The sequence below is a fragment of the Dromiciops gliroides genome, chromosome 1, assembly GCF_019393635.1.
Source record: "Dromiciops gliroides isolate mDroGli1 chromosome 1, mDroGli1.pri, whole genome shotgun sequence".
NCBI classification, from domain to species: Eukaryota; Metazoa; Chordata; class Mammalia; order Microbiotheria; family Microbiotheriidae; genus Dromiciops; species Dromiciops gliroides.
Window position 1 is genome coordinate 46445999 of NC_057861.1, and position 19393 is coordinate 46465391.

Below are 19393 nucleotides of genomic sequence, written 5' to 3' on the forward strand. Positions count from 1 at the left end.
AAGGTCAGAATTTTCCCCCCATTCTACAAAACTGTAATAAAGGTCAATTCCATTCAGTAGAGAAATAGTAAATACCTGAAAGCACAGGATACAAAGATGCAAAAAGATACAGTCACTGCCCCCATAGACTTACAGTTTAATAAGGGTGATCCAGAGAAGTATACCAGGTGGGGAGTGATGGACAAAGGAGAGAACTAGACAGAATGCCATGGGGAAATGTGAGCAAAGTTCATAAGAAAACAGGCAAGCAGGATGCTTCAAAAGGGACAGGCTGACTGTATTATGTATTTTTTTCTTCCTTTTTTTTTTTTGTGGGGCAATGAGGGTTAAGTGACTTGCCCAGGGTCACACAGCTAGTAAGTGTCAAGTGTCTGAGGCCATATTTGAATTCAGGTCCTCCTAAATCCAGGGCCAGTGCTTTATCCACTGAGCCACCTAGCTGCCCCTAAATTCTTTTTTAATTTTTTTTTTAATTTTTAAATTTTTAAATTTTTTTTTTAATATTTGGCAGGGCAATGAGGGTTAAGTGACTTGCCCAGGGTCACACAGCCAGTAAGTGTCAAGTGTCTGAGGTTGGATTTGAACTCAGGTCTTCCTGAATCCAAGAGCAGTGCTCTATCTACTGCACCACCTAGCTGCCCCCCATATATTTTTTTAGTGAGGCAATTGGGGTTAAGTGACTTGCCCAGGGTCACACAGCTAATAAGTGTTAAGTGTCTGAGGCCAGATTTGAACTCAGGTCCTCCTGACTCCAGGACCAGTGCTCTATCCACTGTGCCACCTAGCTGCCCCTCTCCATATTTTTTTAAAGTAAGCTATGTATAAAAGAGATTGGTGATTTCACATATAACTATCTTTTTCAATTCTACTTCACCTACAGAAATGTTCCCTGTTTTTTAATGTTTGTTTTTTTTAAGAATGAGGGGAAAGGTAGGGGTAGCTAGGTGGCAAAAAGGACCTGGAATCCTGAGTTTAGATTTGGCCTCAGATACTTCCTAGCTGTGTGACCCTGGGCAAGTCACTTCACCTTTTCTGCCTCGCCTGGAAAACCTACTCCAGTATCTTTGCCAAGAAAACCTCAAATGGGGTTATGAAGAGTCAGACACAACTCAAAAATGACTGAACAAGAATGAGGAGGGAAAAAATCAGGGAATGGAGGAGGGGTGTGAGTCTTTTTTTTTTTAAGTAGCCTCCAGTCTACTTTTTTGTGTGTGTGAGGAAACTGGGGTTAAGTGACTTGCCCAGGGTCACACAGCTAGTAAGTGTCAAGTGTCTGAGGCTGGATTTGAACTCAGGTACTCCTGACTCCAGGGCCAGTGCTCTATCCACTGCACCACCTAGCTGCCCCCTCTCATATCATTTGTATTCATTCACCCATCATCATCTTGTTTCTCTCTTCCATAGTCCTTAGCCCACATTTGACAAATAGGGATGCCAAGGGCAGGGCTGTGTCTTTGGACTACAAGGCAAAGACTTTCTCTCCCATAAATTCAGGGGCTTTGGTGGTGGACAAGCTCTACCCCTAATAAATAGGTTTCAGATTATCCTTCATCCCGTTTATCAGAACAAGCTGGAGAGGCTGCCTATGCATTTCAAAGTAAAGTAGTGGAGTGGAGGAGGGGAGTAACATAGTAGGAATGTCTTGTTCCTTCTCCCTTCAGGACCACCTTTTTTATTCCAGTCTAATGTGTGACCCTAAGCAAATCACTTAAACCCAATTGCCTCACCAAAAAAAAAAATGCTATGAGGAGTGACAGGAAAACTAAAGCTTAGAATGACCCGAATCTGGTGAAGAAAGCTAAGAGCAGCAAAAAGGATTTTTGTTTGACTGGTTATTTTGGTGTGTGTGTGTGTGTGTTTTTAAGCAAAGTTAGAAAATTGGGAAGGAAGGATGCAGCTAGGTGGTGCAGTGGATAGATCACCAGCTCTGGAGTCAGGAGGACCTGAGTTCAAATCCAGCCTCAGACCCTTACTAGCTGTGTGACCCTGAGCAAGTCACTTAATCCCAATTGCCTCCAAAAAAGAAAAGAAAATTGCAGAGCATCAGAGAAGGGAGAAGAATACTACTGGGAGAATGTTACCCCCTTCCAAAGGGATAGGCAATGAGCTCCGTTGCTATCAGCAATGTGGGTTAAATCAGGTTCACTGAGGTTCCTTCTTAAATTCAATGATGCTGTGGGTGAATAGCAGACTGTGCTATTTTGGATTCCCAAAAACAAATTGGAGTCCAAAAAAAAGAAAGAAAGAAAGAAATTCACAAGCATAAGATGGAAGAGATGAAGCTAGAGAGCAGTTCTAGGGGTTCCTAGATAGAATCCAAGATAAAAATATGGCAGCAGTGTGACAGCTCCCAGAAAACACAATGAGAGCTTGGGCATAGAGCCTAGGAAGAGGAAGGTGGCTATCTTGTTGTCTTCTGCTCTGATCAGACCACATCTGGAGCAACAGATGCACACATAAGAAAACACAACTTTTGGGGGGGGCAGTAAGGCAATTGGGGTTAAGTGACTTGCCCAGGGTCATACAGCTAGTGTCAAGTGTCTGAGGCTGATTTGAATTCAGGTCCCCCTGACTCCAGGGCCAGTCCTCTATATACTGTGCCACCTAGCTATCCCTGAAAATACAGCTTTCAGCAGGAAAAGAGCACTGGTTCTAAAAATCAGAGGAGGGGCGGCTAGGTGGTGCAGTGGATAAAGCACCGGCCCTGGATTCAGGAGTACCTGAGTTCAAATCCGGCCTCAGACACTTCACACTTACTAGCTGTGTGACCCTGGGCAAGTCACTTAACCCCCGTTGCCCCGCCCAAAAAAAAAATCAGAGGAGACACCTAGGTTGGAATAATATCTGGTCTGTGACTGTGTGGTCTTAGGCAAGTCCCTTTATCTCCCTGTGCCTCAGTTTCCTCTTTTATAAAAAGAGGGGGTTGGACCAGAAAGTCTGTTGTGGGACTGATTTGAAGAATGGGTCAGAGGGAGGCAATGACCACTGGGATATTGGGAAAAGCCTTGTGTTCCTCATTTCCCCTCCAGGGTAGCAAGGAACGATTTCACTGGCAAAGTCACAATGTGAAACAGAGTGGTGTGGATGACATGGTGCTGCTCCCCCAGATCAATGAGGATGCCATTGTGAGCAACCTCAAGAAGCGTTTCCTGGATGACTACATCTTTGTACCCACTTAAGGCAAGCAGGGCACAAGCACTCAGCAGAACCTGAACGGTTCAGTGGAATACCTCTTTCCCTCTCCTCCCTGTTCCTCCCATGCCCTTTCTTTCTCTTCTTTCTAACCCTGAGAAATAGGAAGCAACAATAGGTCGGGGCTCTGTCCTACTCTGGGGCAAAGAGCACAGGGCGTGGGGTTCTGGCTGCAAAGTAGCTTGGAAGACACTGTAGGCAGCTAGGTGATGCGACAGATAGATAAGAGTGCCGGGCCTGCAGTTAGGAAGATCCAATTTCAACTCAAACCTCAGACACATAACCAGCTGTGAGATCTTGGGTGAGTCACTTAACCTCTGTTTCCTGATTTTTATATAATGAAGCTAATAATAGCATCTACTTCCTAGGGCTATTGTGAGGATCCAATGAGATCATTGTAAAGTGCTTGGCACATTGCCTGGTACATAGCAAGTGCTATATAAATATTAGCGATTGTTACTACACAAGGGGATCAGCTGAAAGAACTGGGGGGTGGGGGTTAGCTTGGAAAAGAAAAGACCAGGAAAAGGGAAGGACATTATATATTTGAGTACTGGAAGGAGAAAAGACTGATGGGTTGTCTTTGGGGGGGGAGGGGCACTGAGGATTAAGTGACTTGCCCAGAGTCATACAGCTAGTAAGTGTCAAGTGTCCGAGGCCAGATTTGAACTCAGGTCCTCCTGAATCCAGGGCCAGTGCTTTATCCACTGCTCCTGGGCTGTCTTGTTTTGTTTTGTTTTGTTTTCTCTTTTGTTTTTGCAGAGCCATGGGGGTTAAGTGACTTGCCCAGGGTCACACAGCTAGTAAGTGTCAAGTGTCTGAGGCCAGATTTGAACTCAGGTCCTCCTGAATCCAGGGCCGATGCTTTATCCACTGCGCCACCTAGCTGCCCCCCCGGGCTGTCTTAAAGAAGGGAGATTAGCTTTGATCTGCTTGGCCTCAGAGGGCAGAACTAGGAGCAATGGGTGGACACTAAGACCATAGATCTAAAGCCAGTAGGAATCTTCTAGGTCATCTAACCCAACTCCCTCATTTGTAAAATGAGGAAACCGAAGCCAAGAAATGGCTTAGAGGGAGATTTGCGTTTCATGGAGAGAAAAACCTCCTAACCATGAAAGCTGTATAAAAGGGGAAAGAGATGCTGCAGGTGACAGCTGGTTCCTCTTCCCTAGATGTCTTAAGCAGAGACTGCCTGGCTATTTGATGGAGATGTGCAGTGGAAAGAGCCCTGGCTCTGGAGTTGGCTGACCTGCATTGAAATGCCCGGGGAGTTTGGACTACAGCACTTTTCCAGCTAGCTCTAGGGTCCTAGGGCCCCCTTCCAGCTCTAGCTCTAGGGTCCTAGACAAGCCCATGTTTTAAAGGAGAGTCCCTATTCAGAGGTAGGCTAGATCAGAGGCCCTCTGAGCTGTCTTTCGTTGGAAGCAGAGAGCAGGCAAAGGGAAGAAGGGGCTCAGCCAGGCTTGGTATCTGGTCCTTAACCCAGCAGCTCAGACCTACATTGGCTCCGTCCTCATCTCCGTCAACCCCTTCAAGCAGATGCCATATTTCACGGATCGAGAAATTGAACTGTACCAAGGAGCGGTAAGGCCTAGACCCTCTGGGGTGGTTGGGGAATGGTCCCCGTAAGGAGAAGCTTGGATCTCCATCCTCCATGACACCATCAGCCCCCATCCCACCCCACCCCCAGCATCATATCTGATTCTCTGGGTCCAAAAGGGTCTCTGTTGTGTCTCCAGAGCCCCAGGATCTCTGAGGTTCCTTGGATGCCCATAGGACCTTTGAGATTCCCTTCTGATCTTCCCAAGAATTCCAACTCTATTCACTTCCCTTGGGTTAGTTCTCTTCCCACTCTAGATGTAGGATGCTATGGCCCTGCCCTCTTCCTGGAACCAGAACCACCCCACCCCAGGACTGTCATCACATCTCGTGGTAGCTGGACGGCCCTTGGGGGCTCTGCCTGCTTGATGCCCTTCTGAAAGGGGTGGAGAATGGGGACCACAGGGGGCCTGACTTTCTCTTCTTCATCCACCCCAACCCAGGCACAGTATGAGAACCCGCCACACATCTATGCCCTCACGGACAATATGTATCGAAACATGCTCATCGACAGTGAAAACCAGTGTGTCATTATCAGGTACTGTGGAGCTCACCCCCTGACCCTTCACACCTTTCTTGACCCCAGTCCACCCTGGATCTCCTACCCGCTTTGTGTCTACCTTGACACCATCCCGCTGGGTCCTGGTTAACCTACCTAGGAGATGGCAGACCTGAACATTTCCATCCCCATCCCTCCCGTTTCCCCCTCCTGCCCCCTGCTGCCTGGGTTTGAGACACAACACACTGCACACATTGGTTCCCTCTTCTTCTGGAAGGGCTGAGTCCCATCTCTGTCCTCTCCCCCCGCAGCGGAGAAAGTGGGGCAGGGAAGACAGTGGCTGCCAAATACATCATGGGCTACATTTCCAAGGTGTCCGGAGGGGGAGAGAAGGTCCAGGTGAGTAGGACGGAGTTGGTCAAGGCCACCTTCAGGGTCCTCTCTACTCACCTCATGGATCAGGATAGAGAGAGGCCTGGGGACTGCGAAGATCACATGAAAATGGATGTTTAGACTGAAGAGCAGACGGGTTTGGGGACTGGGGGAAACAGTCCAGCGGCTCTCAAATGCGTGCCTCAGCTATGGGAAATGTATACAAAAGGGATTAGACTTGTTCTCCTTGGTTCCAAAGGGTAGAACCAGAAACACTGAGGCTGTGAGGTGCTGATGCTAACTTAGGCTTGATGTAAAGGCCTCCTCAGTGAGAGCCTCAGGAGGGAGGTAACGTCTCATTACATAAGAATATCCACCAAACACAACTGCCTGATTGCTTACCAAGGCAAATGTATTGGGGTCCACTGGAAAGAGCTGGCTTTGAAGCCAAAAGACCTGGGTTCAAATCCTAGCTCTGTTCTAGTAAAACTTGTGTGACCTTGGATAAGTCATTTAACCTCTGGACCTCAATTTCCTCATCTAAAAAAAAAATAAGGGCATTGGACTAGGTGCCCCCAAAGGTCCCTTCTGGTTTTCCATCTGGGTTCTTAGAAGTATCTCAAAAGGGAGTAGGGGAACTATTTGAGAACTGGTTCTAACACAGCTTGCTTGTGTGGCCATGGGCAAGCATTTCCCCTTTCTGAACTCAGGAGCTCTCCCTGACTCAGAGACTGGCTCCCTATCCATCCATAACTCCCACCCATGCCTCCGTCCTGGCACGTGGGCTAGGGCTAGGGACTGGACCCATGCCTTCATTAGAATTGGAAATGCCTGAGGAAACTCACACTACCAAGGCAGGTTGTGGGCACCTTCTCTGCAACTCAGTGTCTTAGAGAGCCACCCGGCACCCTGGGAGGTTAAGTGATCTGCCTGGTGTCCCACAGCCAGGATGTGGCGGCAGCAGGATGTGAACTTGTCTTCCTAGCTCTCTATTATATGACACTGCCCATCATTAATTATACGGCCTCTGGGGCAGATGGGTGGCAAAGTGGATAAAGCACTGGCCCTGGATTCAGGAGTACCTGAGTTCAAATCCGGCCTCAGACACTTGACACTTACTAGCTGTGTGATCCTGGGCAAGTCACTTAACCCCCATTGCCCTGCAAAAAAAAAAAAAAGAATAATATAAAAAAATTTTTAAATAAAAAATAATATGGCCTCTGTGGCCCCTTCCAGCTCCAGAATTCTGGGTCTCCTCTTTCCTGCCTTTGGCCAGGACAGTCTCTGGCCCTGATACCTATCCTGACCTTGACCTTGACCCTGACTCTTCCTGTCTCCACCCTCCATGCCCCCTACAGCATGTAAAGGACATCATCCTTCAGTCCAACCCATTGCTTGAAGCCTTTGGCAATGCCAAGACCGTTCGCAACAACAACTCCAGCCGTTTTGTAAGTCTGGCCAGCACCCAACCTATACCCGTTGCCCAGCAACATAGAACCCACACCAACCCTTCACAAGGCCCTGGGTCCATGAGCCCAACCCTCCCATGACTGGTGCCATCCCTCTCCATGCTCACTCAGACTCTCAAGCCCGGCTCAAGCCCTCCCACCTCCCTGAAGCTTGCCCTGCCCATCTGAGCCCACGGCACTCTCCCCTGTCCCTGAGCAGAAGGAGGCTGAGCTTGGGCCTAGCATCTATTCCCTCCTTGAGGAAGCAGAAAGGACACTTGATTTTTGGAGCCAAAGAACCCGTGTTTGAATCCCAGTTCTGCTGTGTGACCAGTGTTTCCCCTCTCAGTGTGTTTCCTTATCTGTAAAATGATGTGGGTTCAAAGTAAATGACCCCGGGCAGCTAGGTGGTGCAGTGGATAGAGCACTGGCCCTGGATTCAGGAGGACCTGAGTTCAAATCTGGCCTCAGACACTTAACACTTACTAGCTGTGTGACCCTGGGCAAGTCACTTAACCCCAATTGCCTCACCAAAAAACAACAACAACAAAAATAACAAAGTAAATGACCCACAAGATCCCTTCAGCTTGAAGTCTACGAGCCCACATCTGTTCCTAGAGAGGGTCAGTGAGGTACGGAGAGCTGGGGCCCTGGCCTAGCAGACCCCTGCTAGCCAACAGTGTTGCCCAGGCTCTGCCCTGGTTTCCCAGTAAATGTGCTCCCATCCCTCGAGATCCTTTCCCTCAGACATACATGTGCAGCCACACTAGCCCTGCAAGGAACTGACTGGCCTCTCCGGGCCCAGGGCAAGTACTTTGAGATCCAGTTCAGTCGAGGAGGGGAGCCCGACGGTGGCAAGATCTCCAACTTCCTCCTGGAGAAATCTAGGGTGGTCTCACAGAACGAGAATGAGAGGAACTTCCACATCTACTACCAGGTGCAGAGGGAAGGGAAGGGGAGAGGGGGCAATGCTGGGACCCTCGGGGCAGAGAAGGACTCGGAAAACACCACTGGGGACCAATCAGTTGGCATTTATTAAGTAGTTCTCATGTCCCAGGCACTGTGCCAAGATAAGTGAAGCAGGCCCGGCTCTCCATGAGATGAGACAATCATCCATAAGGACTTATGAGTGGATGCAAAATGTGCAAGCTAATTTAGATAGTGTGGGCAGCAAAGGAGATCAGGGAACGGGGATGGATGCTGACTGCTGGGGATGAATAGAAGCCATTGGGACTTAGGGGAAGGAGCTAGCAATGCAGAAAGCCAGAAGGCCAAGGGCCGGGGGAGAAGTCTGGGACACAGAATCGGGGAAGCCAAGAAGATAGATGAGACATTCACCTAGGGCTGTTATACAAAGATCATAGAGGTGGAAAACTGGGTGGAGTTTGGGCCTGGGGGATGGGTGACACAAGGCTCCACTGACTGCTCTAAGAATTGACCAGTACAGGGGGCAGCTAGGTGGCGCAGTGGATAAAGCACCGACCCTGGATTCAGGAAGACCTGAGTTCAAATCCGAGCCTTGCCCCCATACCTCCCTCCCCTCCTCCATCTGTCCTTCTCCCTACCTATCTCCCTCCCCCTCTCCCCAGCTGCTAGAAGGTGCCTCCCAGGAGCAGCGGCAGAACCTGGGCATCATGACCCCTGATTACTATTATTACCTCAACCAATCAGATACCTATAAGGTGGATGGCACCAATGACCTCAACGACTTCCATGAGACTCTGGTAAGGACCCAGTGACCCCTACTCCCACCAACCCCTCTCCGCAGCCTCTAGGCTGAGTCCACAGGGAGAGATGCCTGAGCCTGGGACAGGGCTACTGTCTCTCTTCATATCAGGGTACGAGGTGAGGGAAGGCTGTCTTGAAGGCTCCAGTAGGCCCTGGACTCCATATCCTCAAGCCAAAGGGGATGATCGTTCCCAGGCCAGGCCTCATGCATGTATGAGCTGTGGTCCTAACTCTTCCTTCTCCACATCTCTGATGTCTTCCCACTCTATCCTGCTAAGTGAAGTGGCTTTGGCTCATATCCTCAGAGGTTACAAAGGCTGGGGCTGGGGCAGTAACAGGGGCAAGATGGCAGCAGAGGAACAGCTAGGTGGCGCAGTGGATAAAGCATGGGCCCTGGATTCAGGAGGACCTGAGTTCAAATCCAGCCTCAGACACTTGACACATACCAGCTGTGTGACCCTGGGCAAGTCACTTAACCCTCATTGCCCCACCAAAAAAAAAAAAAAAAGATGACAGCACAGACAAGGACACAGGGGGCAGGGGCTACACAGGAATAAGAGCCGGGGTGACACAGGCATGCAGACAAAGGCCGAGAAGGAGACGAGACATGGACAGAGGTAGGAGCCTTTGGGCAGGGACAGGGACAGACACAGACGCACAGGGAAAGGGCCAAGGGCAAAGACGGCAGGCAGCAGAGACAGAGGAGGGAGCAAGAACAGATGGGGGCAGGGGCAGAGATAGGCCATGGGCAAGGGATGAGGTCAGGGATGGGATGTGGGGCAGGATCAGCGACTGGAGCTGGGACCAGGCTTCCAAGCACTCTGGGTGGCCCCACAGGATGCTATGCAGGTCATCGGAATCCCACCCAACATCCAGCAGCTGGTCCTCCAGATTGTGGCTGGAATCCTTCACCTGGGGAACATTGGCTTCTGTGAGGAGGGGAACTATGCCAGAGTGGAGAGTACAGACTGTGAGTGCTCAGGGGGGAGCCTGGCACCCAGGGGGAGGGGGCAGCAAGGAGGGTGCTGGAGAGACCTGGGAGTGGTTCTTGTTTGGGGAGAGCAGGGCCTGGGAGCACAGGGGTGAGGCTGTGGGGCTTAGGGAGGTATGGCTTTGACCTTAGACCCCCTCCTGGCCCTTTCCCCAGTGCTGGCCTTCCCCGCCTACCTGCTGGGCATTGACAGTGGGCGCCTCCGGGACAAACTAACCAGCCGTAAGATGGACAGCCGATGGGGCGGCCGCTCGGAGTCCATTACTGTGACACTGAGCGTGGAGCAGGCCGCCTACACTAGAGATGCTCTGGCCAAGGGGCTCTATGCCCGGCTCTTTGATTTCCTGGTGGAGGTAAGCCCTGGTGTGGTGAGCAGGGAAGGAGGGCATGAGAAGCAGACTCCTGGATGGAGTGCTGGACCCAGACTGAATACCTCCTCCTCGGACATCTACGAGCTGTGCGACCCGGGCAAGGCACTGAAACTCATCAAAAGGAAATAATGGGGCAGCTAGGTGGAGCAGTGAATAATGCACTGGCCCTGGATTCAGGAGGACCTGAGTTCAAATCTGGTCTCAGACACTTGACAAAAAAAACAAACAAAAAAAATCCAAAAGGGAATAATGGTTTCTGCTTCCTAGGGTTGCTGGGAGGATCAGATGAGGGCAGGTACATCAGGGGTTTTGCAACCTTAAAGCACTATAGGAATATAAATTATGATTATAAGAAGGGAGAGACCTGGGCCAATAGTTTCAGAAGATCTATGAAGGCAGTGTCTGAAGTAGACTGAGCCTTCCCCTCCCTCCCCAAGTCCTACCCCACAAGACATTGAGAATTCAGGAAATCTTGTCTAGAAGAGATTTTCACACTCTGTTTTTAAAAACAACAACAACAACAAAAACCCTTTTATTAATGTCTTTTTGTTTGTTTGTTTGATTTTGTGGGGCAATGAGGGTTAAGTGACTTGCCTAGGGTCACACAGCTAGTAAGTATCAAGTGTATGAGGCCAGGTTTGAACTCAGGAATTCAGGGCCAGTGCTCGATCCACTGCGCCACCTAGCTGCCCCCATTAATGTCTCTTTTAAAACATTGTCGGGGCAGCTAGATGGCGAAGTGGATAGAGCACTGGCCTTGGAGTCAGGAGTACCTGAGTTCAAATCCGGCCTCAGACACTTAACACTTACTAGCTGTGTGACCCTGGGCAAGTCACTTAACCCCAATTGCCTCACTAAAAAGAAAAAAAAAATTGTCATAATTTCCCCTAGTATCCCTCCCCCTACAGAGAACCATCCAATATAACAAATATTTTTTAAAGACAAGAGAAAAAGAAGGAAAAAATAAGGATAATTGATCCATACATTTAAAAAGTCCTCCACTCAAGGACCTAGCTCCTGCAATTGGATGGGGTGGGGAGTCTTCTCATACCTCTTCTTTTGAGTCATGCTTGTTTTTGTAATTTTGTGATTTTCACTTTTGGTTTTTTGTAGTTCTTTCCATTTACATTGTTGTAATCATCATGTATGTTGCTTTCTTGGCTCTGCTTATTTCACTCTGTCTGCATCAGTTCACGTAGATCTTTCCACATCATTTCTCACAGCAAGTAATAATTCCATTTACATTCATGTACCTCAACTTATTGAGGCATTCCCCAATCAGTGGGTATCTACTTTGTTCCCAGTCCCTTACTATCCCCCAAAATGCCATTGTAAATATTTGGAGGTATAAGACTTGCTTCTTATCAGTGGGATCTTTGGGATATAGTCCTAGTAGTGGAATCTCTGGGCCAGAAGGGTATGGATATTTTAGTAGTTTTATTTGAACAATTCCAAATTGCTTTCCAAAATTGTTGGACCAATTCACAACTCCACCAATAATGTACCAGGGTGCCTATATTCCCACGACACGTCCTGACTAGTCCCATCTTTGCCAATTCACAGGGCATAAGGTGAAAGAAACCTTGGGGTTAGGTGATACAGTAGATAAAAACACAAGAGTTGGAGTCAGGAAGACCCGATTTAAAATTCTGCCTCAGACATTTAGTGGTAAGAGGACAAATCACTTAAACTCCAGTTTCCTCATCTGTAGGATGGGGATAATAATAACACCTACTTTATCTCGTTGTTGTGAGGATTAAATGAGATAATGTACAGATTTGCAAACTTTACAAGAGGGATTAATAAGTACTAGCTATTGTTATTATTTGAGTTTCATTATTATTGATTTGGAGCACTCTTTTGCATGATTATAAAGAGTTTAGCTGTGTGACCCTGGGCAAGTCACTTAACCCCAATTGCCTCACTAAAAAAATTAAAAAAAAAAAAGAGTTTATAATTCTTTTGATGCTGTTTACTCGCACCCTTTCAACATTTATCACCACAGTCTCTGGACAAAGGGAGGGATACTGTCTGTGGATATTAAAGGAGGATGAGGGAACAGAAGGGGAAACATGGAAACCCTCACAAGAGACAAGCTCCTCCCCACTCTGGGCCTCAGTTTCCTTATCTGTAAAATTAGTAGATGGTTGTATAACCTATATCAAATTGCTTACTGTCTAAAATAATTTTTTAAATGAATGTTAATTGTTTTTACATGTAACAGGGAGAAATAAAATATTTTTATAAACACAAACAGAGGCTGCTAGATGGTGCAGTGGATAAAGCACTGGCCCTGGATTCAGGAGGACCTGAGTTCAAATATAGCCTCAGACACTTGACACTTACTAGCTATGTGACCCTGAGCAAGTCACTTAACCCTCATTGCCCTCATTGCCCTGCAAAAAAAACAAAAACCCACAAACAAAATTAGCTGATGGTCTCTCTAAGCTTTGACATTCTGTGGATCAATGATTTTCTCTCTTATCTCATTCCTTCTCTTCTAAAACCTACCCTCTGCCAACACCTCCCATTCCCCTATAGACTATCATCCTAATTCTGAGATCCCAAACTTCTCCCATACCCCATGCCTTTGGTTTTTTGTTTTTCGTTTTTGTTTTTTGGTGAGGCAATTGGTGTTAAGTGACTTGCCCAGGGTCACACAGCTAGTAAGTGTTAAGTGTCTGAGGCCAGATTTGAACTCAGGTCCTCCTGAATCCAGGGCCAGTGCTCATGCCTTTGTTATTATTACTATTATTATTATTATTATCAACAATAATAGTAATAGTAATAATAACTAATATTCATATAGCACTTTAAAGTTTGCAGACACATGTATTATTTCATTTGATCTTCTCATCACCCATGTGAGGTAGATTCTATTATTCCCCACTTTACAGATGAGAAAACCAAGGTTCAGCAGCTGGGAAGTATCTGAGAGGGGATTCAAAATCAGATTTTCCTGACTAAATCTAGTTTTCTACCCACCACACAACATAGCTGTTTTTCTTTCCTCTTTGACTCTTCCCTCCCTTCAAGAGGATATAGGCAGAGGGGAAAGGGAGCTTGGTTGCAGTGCCTTGGGCCACCACTTCTCCCCTTTCATGACCGGGGGTGGGCATTGGGCAACCCCGCTTCCTCCTCTCTGAGAGCCCAGGCTGTGCCCCTTCCCTCCCTAGGCCATAAACCGAGCCATGCAGAAGCCACAAGAAGAATACAGCATTGGAGTCCTGGATATCTATGGCTTTGAGATCTTCCAGGTACCAGACAACATGGCAGACAGAGCCAATCTTGGGCCTCAGAGGATTTTCCCCGCATTGTGCTCCTATCCTTGCCTTGTAGACCCCTCTGCTTCCCATCCTCAAAGGGCATGGGGTTCATCCACTGCCCTCAAGGCCACCCTGTTAGGAATGGGAGGAAATAGGGAGATGAGCTGAAAGCAGGGAGTGGTGATAGCTTCAGTAACCCTTTCTTGCCCCCAGAGAAATGGCTTTGAGCAATTCTGCATCAACTTCGTGAATGAGAAACTACAGCAGATTTTCATCGAGCTAACGCTGAAGGCTGAACAGGTGGGTGCCCAGACACCAGGGACAGAAGAAAGGATGGAGGAGGTTTCTGTATCATTTGGCATTTTCCAAAATGGGAGCATTCCCAGAATGGAGCCCTCTGGGAGTCAGATCTCCAGAAATGAAATCTAATTGGGCAAAAGTTGTATCCTTATGCTTTGGTTCAAAGACAGCAAGAGTGCCTTAGAAGAGCTCTGCGGTCAGACAGAGTCAACAAACCTTTTTAAAACACCTACTATGTGCCAGGAGCTGTGCCAAGCCCTGGAGATACAAAGAAAGGCAGAAGACAGTCCCCGCTCTCAAGGAAGTCACAATCTAATAGGGGAGAGAAGCTGCAAACAATTATGTAGAAACAAGTTATAGATGCAATGAATTGGAGATAATCAATAGAAGGAAGACACAAGGATTAAGGGGGACTGGGAAAGACTTCCTGTAGAAGGTGGGATTGTAGCCAGGATGTAAAGGAAGTCAGGGAGGCCAGAGGTGAAGGTGAAAAAGGAAAGACTGTACAAGGCACAGGAAACGGCCCAATGAAAATGTCCATAGTCAAGAGATCAGTTAGTCTTGTTAGTACAAGCTACGAACAGCAAGGAAGTTGGTGTCACTGATCACAGAGTTCAGGGGGGTGCAGCTAGGGGCAGCTGGGTAGCACAGTGGATAGAATACCAAGCCTGAAGCAAGGATTCATCTTTGTGAGTTCAAATCTGGCCTCAGACACTTCCTATCTGTGTGACCCTGGGCAAGTCACTTTACCCTGTTTGCCTCAGATTTCTCATCTATAAAAATGAGCTGGAGAAGGAAATGGCAAACCACTCCAGTATCTTTGCCAAGAAAATCTCAAATGGGGTCATGAAGAATTGTACAAGACTGAACAACAACAAAGGATGAGGGGAAGATGGTAAGGTGTAAGAAGATTAGAGAAGTGGGGCAGCAAGGTGGCACAGTGGATAAAGCACTGGCCCTGGATTCAGGAGGACCTGAATTCAAATTTGACCTCAGACACTTGACACTTACTATCTGTGTGACCTTGGGCAAGTCACTTAACCCTCATTGCCCCACCAAAAAAAAAAAAAAGATTAGAGAAATGAGGGCAGAGGGAAGGTTATGAAGGACTTTAGAAGCCAAATGGGATTTTGTAGTTGATCCTGGAGGTAATAGGGAATCACTATGGCTTATTGAGGGGAGGGAGTAGCATAGTCAAAGGTATGCTTTAGGAAGATCACAAGCCATATAAGTAAATACAAAATTGGTGGGGAACACTCACAGTTAGAGGGGTCTGTAAAGTCCTTAGGTAGGAAGTGGCTCTTGAACTGAGCCTGGGAGGAAGCTAGGTTTTCCTAGAGGCAAAGGTGAGGAGGGTAACATTCTGGCACAGAGACAGCCTGAGCAAAGGGCAGGCCCTGAGCCTGGAGTGTCTGAGGTCAGATTTGAACTGAGGTCCTCCTGAATCCAGGGCTGGTGCTCTATCCACTGCACCACCTAGCTGCCCCCAACACTTGACACTTAATAGCTGGGTGACCCTGGGCAAGTCACTTAACCATCATTGCCCTGCAAACGAAAAAAAAAGTGAGTTAATATCAAAGGAACTCTGAGCTCCTTGCCCAGGATGGGAGGTGGGGGTCTCTGACCACTGACTCCCTTCAACTCCCCTTTATTTACCCACTACTCATTATCTCATTCCCCAGGAGGAATATGTTCAGGAAGGCATCAAGTGGAGCCCCATCCAGTACTTCAACAACAAGGTTGTATGTGACCTCATCGAGAACAAACTGGTGAGCTCAGAACTTGGGTTACGTGAGTGGGGAGCCGGACAGGATGGGCAAAGGGCCTGTGAGAAAGGGTTAGGCTGGGCAGGGGAGGGAGAGATGTTTCTTCCCAGACAGTGATAGGGACGTCCACCACTGGGAAGGGGGAGCTTGGGTTATGGATTGTTCCCATCTCCACTGTGATTGCCAACCAAGCAGTCTCGGTCAAGGACAAGGCCACCAATGGTCATAGCCTGTGATCATAAGAGCTGTCAGTGATCACAAGGGATGTGGGTATGCCGAGTATTGGGATAGATGAAGATCCAATCCAATCGAATTCAATGAAGAACTAAAGGTCTCTGGTTTAGATCCCGGGATTTGGGCAGGAGTTTGGACAGGGAGCATGGTATACAATGGGGAGTATGCTGGATTTGGAGTGAGAAGAATTGGGTTCAAACCCCAATTCTGCCACTTTCTGTGTAACCTAGGACAAGTCACTTTCTGTGGGCCTCAGTTTCCTTTTGCAAAAATGAGGACTTTACACTTAGAAGCTGCGTGACCCTGGGCAAGTCACTTAACCCCCACTGCCCCGTAAAAAAAAAAAAATGAGGACTTTATACTAGAGGATCTGTAAGGTCCCTTCCAGTTCTAAATAGCCCATCAGGCCCTGGTCCTTGGGATGACCATGCCAAGAGCTGGGATAGGGAGGGCATGTTGGGCTATGGACACAGGTCTGAGCCTTTTCTCTGGCCCCAGAATCCTCCGGGAATCATGAGTGTACTGGACGACGTGTGTGCTACCATGCATGCCACAGGCGATGGAGCTGACCAGACTCTGCTGCAGAAGCTACAGGGAGCCGTGGGATGTCATGAGCACTTTAACAGCTGGAACTCAGGCTTTATCATCCACCACTATGCAGGCAAGGTACAATCTCACCCCCAATATAGCAGCCCCCACTCTCATCCTTCCTGGGACACCCCAGCCAGTCAAACCATCTCAGGTACCCAAGCCTCCTTCTGTGCACACACACACACACACACACACACACACACACACACACACACACACACACACACACACACAGCCATCTCCACTACAAAGTAAGCCCTTTAGAAGAGAGATAGTCTATTGTTTTATCTATGGCTCTGCAGTACCTAGCACAGCACTTAGGAAGAGACTGGACGTGTGAATTCCTTGGTCCAAGGAAATTCCTTGATTCAGAAGCTCCCTTTACCAAAGCAAGGCAGCCTCTGCTTTGCTTAATAAATATCCATCAATCAATTGATTGATTAAGAGTTGCCCAGGTATGGGGCAGCTAGGTGGTGCAGTGGATAAAGCACCGGCCCTGGATTCAGGAGTACCTGAGTTCAAATCTAGCCTCAGACACTTGACACTTACTAGCTGTGTGACCCTGGACAAGTCACTTAATCCCCATCATCCCGCCAAAAAAAAAAAAAAAAAAGAGTTGCCCAGGGCACCAAAGTCACTGTATCATGATACCTCATTGTATTATGCCTTTCATTCCACTGCCTCTGCTCAACCAGTGCTTAGCATCCCCAGCAGGGTATAGTGGGAAGGACAGTTGAATTTGGAGTCAGAGAGGACCCTCATTCAAGCCCCAGCTAGGTACTTACTACCTGAGTGACATGAGGCATGTCAGTTCACCTATCTGGACTTGTTTGTTCATCTGTAAAATGGGTATACCTGTCACCAATGACCTCAGAGGGCCATCAAGAGGAAAGTGTTCTCTGTGGTTCTCTGTGTGTTCTATTGCAATGTTTAAAAATTTTGAGAGACATAGTTTCTGAGTAATTTAATCATTTTTATTTTCATTTTCATTTATTTATTTTTGTGGGGGCAATGAGGGTTAAGTGACTTGCCCAGGGTCACACAGCTATTAAGTGTCAAGTGTCTGAGGCCGGATTTGAACTCAGGTACTCCTGAATCCAGGGCCGGTGCTTTATCCACTGAGCCACCTAGCCACCCCATATCATTTTTATTAATAAGGACAGCAGATTATTAATAAAAGGATCGTCATTGGCCATCTCCCTGTGACCAAAGACCTGTAATGGTGGTGGGATCACAGTTTATATGGCCTTAAAATAGGAGGTGTTCCTGACAGATGCATAACCTCTCTTGTTGATCAATCAAATGGGAGATGGGCTATCTTGGGGTATCAAAGAGACATCAATTTCCATATTACCTGTCTTGACTAGAAGGAGAATCAACATCTTTCCAGGACCTGTCTGAGCAAGTACAATGAGCAGGAATCCACCCATTAGCCAAACTTAGAATTTCTTTTACCATCTGATTAGATCTTAAACTGAGAAATCTCTAAGAGAAATTTCCCACACTAGTTGGTTTCTGGATGAGGAAGTAGAAAAGGAGAAAAACCTCCAAATACAATAATTGGTTATTAAATATAAGAGAGAAAATTTCATTTCTCACACTATTATTTTGAGAGAGGCAGGCTGGTGTGACTAAGGGTCGGCCTCAGACTCAGGAGACCAGGAGGCCAGGCTGCCACTTAGCAGCTACAGTAACCCAGCCTAATGACTTCCTCTGTCTGGTCTGGGTCTCAACTTCCTCTTCTGTAAAATTGGGGAAACAGGCCTTGCACCATCACTTCTCTCCCTGAGTTAAGAGAGTATTGCTTGGTAAACCTTGGAGGGCCAGAGAGATGGGGGGATAAAGATCTCCCTCCCTAGTCTAGGGATATCATGTACAATCTGAGCTTTTTCTCCCTGCCCCAGCCCTGGGGCTACATCAAGGTGACCCCTATGCCCCTATGTCATCTCTTTCTTTCTTTCTTCCTTTCTTTCTTCCTTTCTTTCTTTCTTTCTTTCTTTCTTTCTTTCTTTCTTTCTTTCTTTCTTTCGTTTTTTTGTGTGTGAGGCAATTGGGGTTAAGTGACTTGCCCAGGGTCAGCTAGTAAGTGTCAAGTGTCTGAGGCTGGATTTGAACTCAGGTTCTTCTGAATCCAGAGCCAGTGCTCTATCCACTGCACCACCTAGCTGCCCTGCCTCTATGTCATCTACTGGAAACTCCTCATGGCCGGGGAATCCAGAGGCCTCAGAGCCTTTCCTACTGCCTTCCCTCTTCCCCAGGACTCCAGCAACCCCGAATCCCCCAACTTCCCCTGTTCCAGGACTCCCCTCCTTGCTCACAGCCTCCCCCTGCCTCTTCTTTGCTCAGGTCTCCTATGATGTCAGTGGTTTCTGTGAACGAAATCGAGATGTGCTCTTCTCAGACCTCATCGAGCTTATGCAAAGCAGTGAACAGTGAGTGGTAGCTGTGGGGACCTGGAGATGGGACAGGCTAAAGATTGAGGCTGGTGTAGAGCGGCAGGCAAGGACAGTGATTTGGGGAAAGGCTGAGGCCTTGGGAGTCAAGAAGAAGGGAGTCAGAACAGGCTGAAAGACAGGTGGGATGAGTAGTGGGCTGTCAAGAAGGGACAGGGAGCTAGGGAAGGGCTGTTTGGACCCTTCTTAACATTCATAGAAACTCAGCACTGGAATAGGACTTAGAAATCACCTCATTCAACCCACACACTTACCAGAGGAGAAAAACCTAAGCCAAGAGAGGGTAAAGAATTTACCCAAGGTCACACAAATGAGTCAGGAGCTGAGTGGGAATGCTTGGAAGCAAGGAGGATGAGTAGCTGGGGGAGCACACTACCCCAAGCCCATGTGTTACTCCCACAGTGCCTTCATTAAAATGCTCTTCCCTGAGAGGTTGGACTCGGAGAAGAAGGGCCGGCCCAGCACCGCGGGCTCCAAAATCAAGGTAAGAGCCCAGGGCTCCCCCTCTCTCTTCCAACCCCCCTCCACCCCCCTCCAACCAACATCTCTATTTTCCTTTCCACAAATCCAACTTTCTCTCCTC

At 47.9% G+C, this 19393-nt stretch overlaps 2 protein-coding genes across 3 annotated transcripts in view; one reads left to right on the plus strand and one right to left on the minus strand.

The window, feature by feature from the left end:
• The window catches only part of LOC122743591 (tyrosine-protein kinase ZAP-70), a 197620-nt gene that overhangs the window by 112135 nt on the left and 66092 nt on the right, over window positions 1–19393 (minus strand). The window lies entirely within an intron of this gene.
• Window positions 1–19393, plus strand: part of MYO1F (myosin IF) — a 53372-nt gene that overhangs the window by 14436 nt on the left and 19543 nt on the right. The window contains exons 2-16 of one of the 2 annotated variants that reach the window (XM_043988634.1): window positions 3030–3167; window positions 4687–4776; window positions 5235–5329; window positions 5602–5689; window positions 7021–7110; window positions 7916–8047; window positions 8700–8834; window positions 9676–9808; window positions 9986–10182; window positions 13377–13457; window positions 13680–13766; window positions 15449–15535; window positions 16265–16432; window positions 18704–18789; window positions 19213–19294. In XM_043988634.1, coding sequence (XP_043844569.1) covers window positions 3030–3167; window positions 4687–4776; window positions 5235–5329; window positions 5602–5689; window positions 7021–7110; window positions 7916–8047; window positions 8700–8834; window positions 9676–9808; window positions 9986–10182; window positions 13377–13457; window positions 13680–13766; window positions 15449–15535; window positions 16265–16432; window positions 18704–18789; window positions 19213–19294 — 1689 coding nt within the window. The remainder of the gene's footprint in view (window positions 1–3029; window positions 3168–4686; window positions 4777–5234; window positions 5330–5601; window positions 5690–7020; window positions 7111–7915; window positions 8048–8699; window positions 8835–9675; window positions 9809–9985; window positions 10183–13376; window positions 13458–13679; window positions 13767–15448; window positions 15536–16264; window positions 16433–18703; window positions 18790–19212; window positions 19295–19393) is intronic. The other variant, XM_043988641.1, reaches the window with a different exon arrangement.